Here is a 10,810-nt window from a genome sequence, read left to right as displayed (position 1 = left end):
TCTTGTATGAAGGGAAGCTCTGTTCATATTAAGAATAAGTGAATAAAACAGCTCTGTAATCAAAAGGTTCGAGATTTTGCTATGACTTTCCGGGTGCGAAAACTTTTCGAGACCTTCGAGAAACGGGCTCGGCCGCCCAAGCTTAGAGAACTTCGTATGGACTTTTAGACGGGCTTATAAACGGAGGGGTTTATATCCGTGGGGGCCTACAACCGGAAAAAAGAAAAACTGACGGTTTCGAAAAGAGCTATAGCTGCACATGTTAATTGAAATGGGTTTCATTTACTGGAAATCAAGCGTTAAAACATCATGATAAATTGAATTCAAAACTAAAGCGGGGCTTATATCCGGGAGCTTATAACCATATTTTTTTATTTTTTATTTTTTGCTTTACAAGTAGATGGGCCTATAACCGGAATTGGAGGGGGGGGGGGGGGTTATAAGCGGGAGTTTACGATAATGAGGCAAAATGCAAACAATGACGTCAGCAAAGATCGCCCTTGTGATGAGTGTCGTAAATCCAAAACCAAAGTAATCACTCAGGTCAACCACAGAGGATACAGGTAGGGCTTACCACAAGTTGCTCGGCAACTCTTTGGCAAGTTTTCGTATTTCGAGCAACTTTTTTCGTTTCGAGTAACTTTCTGAGCAATTTCTAGTTTTCTAGATATCAGAGCAGCTTTTATTACTTTAATTGGCCATATTTCCACATTTTACAATGTTCCAGTAAACAATTTGTGAATTTCTTTAAGTTTTTTAAATTTCTTTTAAAATTTTTGTACAATTTTTTAAAATTTTTTTAAAAAAAAAATTAAAAACAAATTTTGATATTGATGCGTAGTATTTACTCATACGTGTTGTGAACAAATTTATTTAGCGACGCTGGTTACAACGCAAAATTGCACAAAAATGCTTAGACATGTTACTTTTGTTGTACAGATTGCATATTTTGCATCAGACCAAATAAATGAAGAGAGAAACAAAAAACAAGTTTTTGCTTTTTTAGCAACTTTTGAGCAACTTTCGTTACAAAAAGCAACTTTTGACCTTTTTTGGAGCAACTTTTGAGCAACTTTTTGAGAAGTTTCGGGCAACCTTTTGGGAAATCTCGAGCAACTTGTGACAAGCCCTAGATACAGATAAGTGAACTCGTAGCAGACGCGAAGTGCGGGGAAACGTGTGCGAGCGTTGTTTTACTTCTGAGGCCGTCGGTAAAAGCCGGAACAGGGAACATTCCGGAACACCAAATATATGAACTCAGTTAAATGACCCTGCTCTCCATGAGTTCTCGTAGCTCAGTGGATAGAGCACCCGCCCGGTATCCGGGAGGTCATAGGTTCGATTCCTGTCGGGGACTTAGAATTTTTCTTTGTCCCACGCTCGTGTCATGTTGATTATTCACCTTCTCAAAAAAATTATAACAATTATGAGACAAATATTTAAAATTAAATGAAGAAATAACCAAGAAAAGATAAATAATTAAAAAACAATGAAATAAATGAATAAATAAATAAAAATAAACTGGTATCAGCTCGGAATGTGAAAAGATATTTTGCTTGGTATGGAGTCGGGTATGTGAGAGGGAGTGTCGGGAGAGTGTTAGATAAAGAACAATCCATTCAACTAACCAGTCTCCCATCTTTTTCCATCTTTTCCGGCCAATTGCGTCACGTAACTTTACGGCAACCTGTTAACCCATACGTGTATACGCATATCTTTGACGTAATGAATTGAATAAAGAAATCAGAAACTTGTGCACCCATCAATGTCAAGCCTGAGGTGGGTGGGGACAAGGGGTGGGGATTTTAACAACATGGGACAAAGTGATTGGTAAAAAGTATCAACATTCTCCACCCTGGGGCAAAAAAACTCATGCATATTCAAGCATGCAGAAAATTATCGACACTGAAAATAGACGAAGCCAAAGCTCTTTCCTTTCAATATGCACCAAGTATAGAGTGAAAGTATGCATAGCCTGCATGAAAGGATGCAAAAATAGATTCTTCTTTGACTTTCATCTGACATAATTTCCATCGGGTACCGGACAAAGACCTTACTAACTCCCACTGACTTCTGGATATTTACAAGATGGCAGATGGTTCGTTACCAGATTCTCTTGGTCCTTCAAGATGCCGACAGTGTCATAATCCTTATCCTGAGGATTTCGTGGACGATTGAAATCCCTACCCAGGGGACAGACCTCAAGAACAAATTCCCGTGGGTAGCCCATACTACCCCGAAAAAATAAGGGACCATCAGGTGATTTAACTGATGGCGAACAACTGGCAGGAATGGATTAGTAAGGATATGTAGCTTGTGCATTCCCTCCCGACATCGCTATTAAAAGATTAAAGTTGCTAGCCTTCACTCATTGCAGTCATTTGCACTTTTCCTAGTTTGTTGTTTTATTTACTTTTTGCATATTCGGAGCTAAAATAACACCAGTTTGTTTTATCATTTTCTTTTTTGGTCATTCCTTTACTTAATTTAAGACATCATCGAGTTATTTACCTGGGAGAATCCAACCATATTCTTGTTGTTGCTTTATGTGCCTCACTGGGTGTTTAAGGCGAAAATAATTTACGTTCGTTTGAACGTAGTGGATTAAAACGTAAGTGACATTTCTATGAGGTAATAGCTGAGCAGAATCAAGCATCATGGAGAGCGATCAATCTAATCGAGTTGGAACAATTGACTAAATTTCCTTCAATTGAAAATTTTCAAATATTTTTCTAATTGAATATATTACTAAATTTCACCCTTTTGCAAAGTCACGTGCGGATTGAAGTGTCGTTTGAATTAAACTTGCAGCCGTGTTTACTCGCGCTCATCAGTTTATTAAACAATTTTGAGGTTTTTAAAATAACAAAAGGTCAGTTTTCTTTTCTAGGCTTCTTGGAAATTGAATTATCCTGTAATATTTCTAAATTTCATAAAATAGGAGAAAAAGTTGCCATTAAATGAACGGACTCCAGTCCACATTACCTAACAATTAGACTACGAGCCTGAGATTTCTATGAGAAAATGGTCACCAATAGCATTGGTTGTTGTCTGAAATGAAGGGACATGTGATATTTCTAAACATAAGAATTTGCTACTCATAAGTAACTACTAAGAACATAATTCTAGAGCAAGGCTTATGTATACTGTGTACGAAGTACAGAATTGTTCTGCTCTGCAAGAAATCCGGTTCTAAGTATACTCTATACATAATAACTTACAGGTAGCATTCACTACCTGCTGGGTAAACTAGCTAGTCTTAGCTAGGCAAACGGCATTTCACAAGGCTGATTTAAGGGCTCTTTAAAACGCTCATGTGCCATGTCTAAAAGGTTTGCGCTAATCCATATTGCTAATATGATAGTAACTACAACTGCCAATAAAATGTGTCTTTTCCATCTTCTTTGCCAAACAGACATGACAGCTATATTCTGATAGCGAGTCTCGATCGCTAATGAAACGCTTGTGAAAAACCACTCGATTACCAGTTGAGCTGAAGTTGTGATAGCAAAACACTGTAGCAGCTTTAAAAGGGAATGGTCTTTTAAGTACATATCTTGATACAAGAATAATAATCCATTAAGGTTACAGTATACCTTCAGATCGGCAATTTTCTTCAAATTTGGATTGTTGGTTCAAACTAATGGTCGAAGAGTAATCTCTAATTTCCGAAAACAAAATTGAAAAAAACCTACTATTGGCGGAGAAATGGATGATGTTATGGCTGGAAGTAAAAGTTCCCTCTTGATTGACAGCCCTTTAACGTGTATGCAATCAACCGAGACTACTTTCGCGGGAGTATTACCGATATGGATACCACGAATTGGCTGGCTACTCAGTTAATCAGCATTGTTAATCCAAGCATTTTTCGTATTAGATGTAATTCTGTTAAGTTATAAGTAAACATGGACCACGGAAAACTCCGTTTACCAGTTCGAAAAAGCGAAGAATGAATGAAAATACATCAGTGAGTGAGCGAAAGTTGACCTCGCGGATGAAGCTACGAACGTATCAAGCGGGCAAAAAGATCGAGTCAAGAGAAGAGAAAGGTTGTGTAAAATCTGGGAACTCGACAGCGATAACAGCGATGTTTACAGTGACTCTTTTGTTGAGTTCGATACCGATGAATCGTCCAACTCATTGAGATCCATTGGAATATTATCCATGCACATTTGCTCCGCCGCGCTTTCTTTTGTTTGTTCTCGTCGCCCAGCTACTCTAGCGTTCGTATCCTTTTTCGTCTTCCCCATTTTGCCAAACCAGCTTCAAGAAAAACCCAGCTGCAGAAACATTATCTCTCCGCCTTGAGCGCATTGCCAAACGCAAGGTTTTTTTGCAGATTTACGCGTAAATTTCACCGCCAGTTAATGGTAGTAAATTTCCCAAGCGCTGATTGGCTCAGTGATCTGAGAACCCGGTTGAAGGCGTTTGTGGGCGGAGTTTGTTTGCGAAGCAGATATTTTTCTTAGCGCTGTATTCTCGGATAAATTTTTTCGCTTGAAGCAGACACTTTAAAGAGTTACAACTCAAACGGAATTTGTTTGTCTGCCCTCAAATTTGGACAGTAGCTAGATTAACATATAAAAAACAAAAACGAGTCTGTGAATTGTTTATTTCGAAATATTTTTTCTCCGAGAGCGATTTTTGTACGATCTCTTCACATTTTTTAAATCCTATTTCGAAAATGTTCTGTAACTTTTTACTACAGTTGAATATGGAAAAACGCAGACACACTTTTTTAGCGCTTTTTGTCCTGAAACCGAGGAAAAATATAAATTGGCGAAAAACAAAATTCGCTTTGACTTGTAGCTTCCAAAAGGTGATTAGGACCCTTGCATTTAGTGGCCGTGAAAAAATTGGCAATTCATTTTATTTCAAAATTTTTGGTATGGTTTGATAGCCAGCTCTATAAGCTTTAATTTGATATAGGGCTTAGGTATCTACAGCTTAAACCGGACGCGCTACATCGCTTGGACGCGAGACACCCCTGAAGGTATACGGTAACCTTACAGACACTATAGCTGTTGATTCATATAACATGCTCATGATAGCGACATCAGCCATTAGTCTCTCACGGCGAGGAGTACGAAAACTTCCTCAAGGAGCTGACGATCTTTTACATATTACATGACAAACGTAGTCAATGACAACCATGGTACTTCGTTCTATGACTTCTGCAGCGCCGTGAATCAATCCAAGAACAGCCATGGATTGTAAACTGTCAAGATCTGCTTGCAGCACTCGGAACATAACCCCTGAAACACAATACAATGGTGCTAATAGGACACACGCATATCCCCGATGGGTAATGTTGCCTAGCCGCTAAACAGAAATGCGCGAGACTACTTTAAATAAAACTCCAAAGAGAGGAGCAAACAGTGCGATTACCAGGCGCAGTTTACTTTCCTTACTTTGCCTGTTATACAGTGGGTAAATTATACATACCACAGCATCCGCAAGAATTATAACAGAACAGACAGGAACTGTCATTTTTAAGAACAAAGCCAGCTGCTGTCTCCTTGTCCGTTGCTGACGGAAGTGATTCGTTAGAAGATAGGCTTGCCCATATACACTCATAAAAAACAAAACATAGAGTGGAAGTTTCTACAATGTATAGAAAGCTTGGAATGAGATATTCCTTGGGCTTGTAGAACCACTCGATAAGTTGTGTCCAAGAAATATGCGAGGCAAGCAGCCGGGATCAGTTTTCTTTTCATTCCCATTAACTGATATGGGCGAAAAAGCAATAAGTTGAATACAAAGATCGAAGTGTATAGAAAAATGCAAGCAATTGCAGAAGAAATTGATCTCATCCATTGGACGTTTAGTGGAATGTCGTTCTTTGAGTGGAACTCACAGTTGTTTACAGTTTTGAGGCATACAAAGCAGATTATCATGCATACTGAACCTATGATAATGGAAGTTAGTAAAGAAATCAGTGCTCCGATGTACATTGATTTACAAACCCTTCGGAGAGCGGATGGTCTGAGTCGCTTCTAAGCCATTGCTCTATCTTCATCTTGCAGATCTTCCTGTGTTTCTTCGTTCTCCTCTGGTAAACCTGCGTCAATAAGGCTTGCATTAATTCTGCTGGATCTTATGAAGTCTAAAGTTGTGACTTCTCTGTCGCTGTATTCTTGATAAATGCACTCCTCATCAAGATCTCCGTGACGATACCATTCGTGGCCAATGCTTTCTAGAGGACTGTAGCCAAAAAACTCTACCGTGAATTCAGTTTCTTCTGAGTTGTAGTGTTCTGTCGCTCCTCGTGTAAAACTGACCAGGATATGACCAAATACCTCGATCAGTGTGTTGCTACTCATTGTGTTTGGTTGGGAGCCACGAGACCAGTTGAACAAATATTTCAAAACCCACTATATCGTGTATTAGTTCGTTCAGAAGCCCGTTTCCTAATCGACACCTGGTTAGTGATGATCTTAGGAGTACAGCAAGCAGCTTTGCTGAAATTCGGTGACAATCTGCAGTTGACAAACTATGTCTTCCTGAGTTACCTGCTTCAATATGGAGAAATCAGCGGGCGGTATTAGGGTTGTATCATTTGTGTCTCGTGAAGTCAGTTATGCTTTCGAACATTAGACTGATTTTTCTGTTAATTAAATAAGTACTAAAGCCTTCAATTTTCGAGTTTAAAGGTAAGTAAAAAGCATGTAGCCCAATGATGGTCTCTCTATTGGCTGGTCATGTAAGAAGTTTTATTGGGCAAATCATAGAGTACACATTTTCGTGCGAGTCTAGGAAGTCTTTTTCACACAAACTAAGGCCAGATCTTTGTGTATGCCACATTCAAATTTTCAAGCCGAACAAGTTGATATGATAACGTCGCAACTACATAAATATTTAAGCCTATGGAACTGTCTTTTCAAAGTGTTCTCAAACATCTTTGAGTGGTTTGAGCTTGGTTGCATTTTCTGTCAGTGGCTGGATCGAAGCACGTCATTCCTCTCTACCCGTGCGCCCACTGGATCGAAACTTTTTTTTCTCGGTTTCTTCTAGATTTCTGTCCAGCATATGCGATTTTGCCTCCAGTCAAACTCAACACAGTGAGACCCGAACACCTTTATTAGCGTGTTATTCATCATGGTGCGGCTGGTTCACTAAACTACGAAAAGTCATGGTTTGATGTTTTCAAAGTGCATCGACTGCAGTCTCAATAGCTACTCTCAGCTATTAGCTTAGCTACTCAGCTATAGCTACTCTTACTTTTAGCTGAATAACTGAATAATTGTGGGGATTCCACAACGCTTTTTTAAAAACCTTGGTCATCAACTCAAAAAAACTGTTATCTTTCAGGTGAAGTTGACGTTACGTTGTTTAGTCCATTAACGTTCGTAGTTTCCTTTGTACTAAAATCATAATTATTGTTTTGAAAAAGTATTTGATTAGCATTCAGCTGAGGAAGTCTCGATGAACATCGAAACTGTGAATGATAAAGATTTTGCTTCATGCTTTCTGCTTGACCTGCTTCAGTTGCGTTTCGTTGGAATGCATCCCGGCAGGAGTTTGCTGAGCACGAGAGAGGCGCTTGTCCTCGGCACAGCCACCTGTCACTTTGCTTGGCACGAGGGAAAGGTGGCTCTGAAAGCACATGATATATTTATATGATCAGCTAGTTGTTTGAACTAATATTTTCACTGCCGGCTAAGATATATATAGACAAGCGGCTCTAGATTTGTGGACGTGAATGAGCGTAGCCAAAGGCAAATCTAGATTTTCGAGTGTTCTTCAAACTTTCAAGTGCATCTATAACACGATACACATCCAGCTAACAACGTGAAGCAGATTTTTTAACACCAGCAGTGAACGGGAACTGTCTGGTTGAATCTCTCTGTTCGAATTAGTTGCATTCGTGCGTCCGATAAATTTGCACAACAAAATACTCCTGTGTTTTGACTATGTCTTTTCAACAACTTTGTGAGCCTAGAAAATGTGAACAGATAGAACAGGTTTGTGAGAACTTCACCAATTTCGAAATTAACACTGAAGGCTTTTAAGGATGATAATACCATTCTCAGCCTGGCATTGCAGAGGATCCTGGCGAAAGACTCTGATATATACCATAATTCTACTGTATGAGTACAGCCGGCCTTTGTGTAACAATATCAAAGACTTGCGTATTGCAGTGTCGGTCAAGTAAAAAGCTCGCTTATATAACAACAAGTAACCAACAAGTTGGCTGTAAAGAAACTAATGGGATATGATATTATGTCTGATACTACAATCACATGGTAACAGATATACAAAAAAATTAAATAGTCTGCCAATGGGGTAACCTTTGGTTACAATACTTGCACATAAGCACAAGCACTACTGGTGATCGTGTTACAAAAATATCAGCTATTTAGAAAGGCTATTTAGAAAGAGCGAGCATTACGGGCTATTTGCTGCGACAGGATTAGTCCTTATAAAGCGCTACTAGACAAAGCTAGACTACCAACGTTACGTAATCGCAGGCTTCAGGACATAGCCATATTGATGTATAAAGTCAGGGCTAACTTAGTTCCATCATATATATCAGATCTTTTTAATTGTAACATGAGTAGGTATAACCTTAGGAATGCAGTCGATATTTCCTTACCAAGATGTGATACTGTTACATACGGGAGACATAGTTTAAGATGTATGGGACCTTTCATTTGGTCGAAGCTGCATAACTCTATTAAATTGGCTGACTCCTTAAATGCTTTTAAAAATCAAATCAGGGCGCTCGACCTGTCAGACGTTGTATCGCAATATAAATGTAGGGATTGCTATTTATGTAGAAATTAGTTTTTGTCGATTTGTAAACTGTATTTATATAGATTTTCTTTTGTTTTATTGTACATATACTAGGTTGTAAACTTATTTTATTTATGGAGTAATGTACATGTAGGTTGGTGTCCCCAATTAGTTTTCACATGTAAAAACTAGAAAGACTGACACGGTGATAAAGTTATTGTTGTTACTGTTGTTATTGTTATTGTTGTTGTTGTTATTGTTATTGTCGTTGTCGTTGTCGTTGTCGTTGTCGTTGTCGTTGTCGTTATCGTTGTCGTTGTCGTTGTTGTTGCTGTTGTTGTTATTATTATTATTATTATTATTATTATTATTATTATTATTATTATTATTATTACGACACTTATCGATACTCTGGATATAGTTTAAGCCAATCGCTGAGCTCAGCCATGCAAAGCAAAGCCAAAACAACTAATCCTTTACAAAGTATTCTAAACTTTTCTAAAGCCATTGATTAAAAATTGCTATTTTAGCCTAAAGCACATCGAACTAAGGATCATATTAGGAAACATTTTTTGAAGAGAGAGAGCAAAATGCATTCGAAATTCGCGTTTAGGAATAACAATTCCGGGTCAACGATCCGGATCCCGGGCCAAAGGTCGCAGGTTATTCATCTGCGTAACATTTCTGCCGGATTTTCGTTCAATTTATCACCCGCAATCCATCCGCTAATTATATGGGTATGAATGCAAGTGCAAGTTCGAAAGTACTTATATACTCACGCTTCAAGTGATATTTGAAAATTCTCTCAAAATTGCAATGCACGGTTGCAGTGAAGCGCAAGTGGTTAGTTCTTGACCTGCCCGCAAAAGACAACAACGTCGGGTCTAGTCCTATTGCCAGGTCTCTACCGACTTCACAGGTTTAATAACAAAAAGGGTTGGGTTTTTTTGTTCTTGCTTCTTCCTTGCGCTCTTCCCAGTGACGTTGCGCCGTTATGTGAAAGCAAGGTCGCGAAGGTCGCGAGAGCTTTTGCGCGCGCTTTGTCTGCGACACAAGAAATAGGTTTGAATGACGCTGACAATGGTATTATAACGGACAACGCTGCGAACTGAATATTGAGGCATCAAACCGTAATCTTGAAGGTTCGTATTCTCTGCATTTTTTTAGTCAGTAATTTCCCAATTAGTTGGCAGAGTATGCGAGTAAAAAATTCTTTTGTCTCAATAGGTAAAAAGGCTGTGCAATGGTGAAAATAGGCGGACCAATAACTGCGCGGAGTGAGAACAGATGGAACAGACTCACCCACGAGCAGGTCAAATCACTAGTTTTCGAGATAAATTTAGAAGTCAGCAGGATTGTTGCAGAAATGGAGGTTAAATTAGAACTTCTCACGGTCAAATCGTCCGCCCATGAGTGGTATAATCTTGTGTCGCGCCTAGAAAGAAAACTGAAATATCTTCTTGAATGCTTTCCGCCATATTCAGTTGAAAGTTACAGAACCTTGGAGGAAAGTCAGCACAGCGTTATTTTGAAAGAATTCAAAGAGTTTAATAAAAGGAAGAGCTATGAAGAACAATATTTGAGTCTGAAAACCCAGATTTCAGCGATCGAAAGATTCCTTTTGGAAAATGCTCCAGTAAGGAAGCAAAATGAAGAAATCGTGCAAAAGCTTACCCGCCTGAGAATTCAGATTGACGCACATCGCACTTTCATAAAGGAAGTAAAGGCTACTATCAAGGGCGTTACTAGTGAAACAATCAGAGAGAAGAAAGCTATGCAACGTGAAGTCGCACACATGAAACGACAGAAGGCCAACGCCCTTCAGAAGCTGGAGGAACTGCGAAGCACATTGAAACAGAAAGAGGCGTTGCTGGAAGAAACCGCCGAGCAAAGGCAAAGGGAAGTCGCTGCCTTACAAAGAGGGCTTCAAGAAAGCAAGATACTACTTCAGAATTTGAATGCGCGCTTGGAGGAACAAAGGGTTCTTCAAGAAAACGTGTCCAAGTTCAACCTTCACATGGGCAATGAGGCAAAATAAATGATTTTATGCTACGTGGTGTTTCCGTCTTGATGT

The 10,810-nt window shown here is 39.1% G+C and overlaps 1 protein-coding gene across 1 annotated transcript; it reads left to right on the top strand.

Annotated features, from left to right (window-relative positions):
• Positions 1-9,737: 9,737 nt before the first annotated feature.
• Positions 9,738-10,774, top strand: LOC149118078 (uncharacterized). The gene has a single exon (XM_089298762.1). The coding sequence runs from the start codon at positions 9,980-9,982 to the stop codon at positions 10,772-10,774; it is 795 nt and encodes a 264-aa protein (XP_089154888.1). The 5' UTR covers positions 9,738-9,979.
• The last annotated feature ends 36 nt before the right edge of the window (positions 10,775-10,810 follow it).

This window comes from Orbicella faveolata, unplaced genomic scaffold (assembly GCF_042242905.1).
Source record: "Orbicella faveolata isolate gen_17 unplaced genomic scaffold, um_ofav_v1 contig_1, whole genome shotgun sequence".
In the NCBI taxonomy this organism is placed as follows: domain Eukaryota; kingdom Metazoa; phylum Cnidaria; class Anthozoa; order Scleractinia; family Merulinidae; genus Orbicella; species Orbicella faveolata.
The sequence above is the reverse complement of the archived record's forward strand: the minus strand, read 5'-3'. Positions and strand labels throughout refer to the sequence as shown.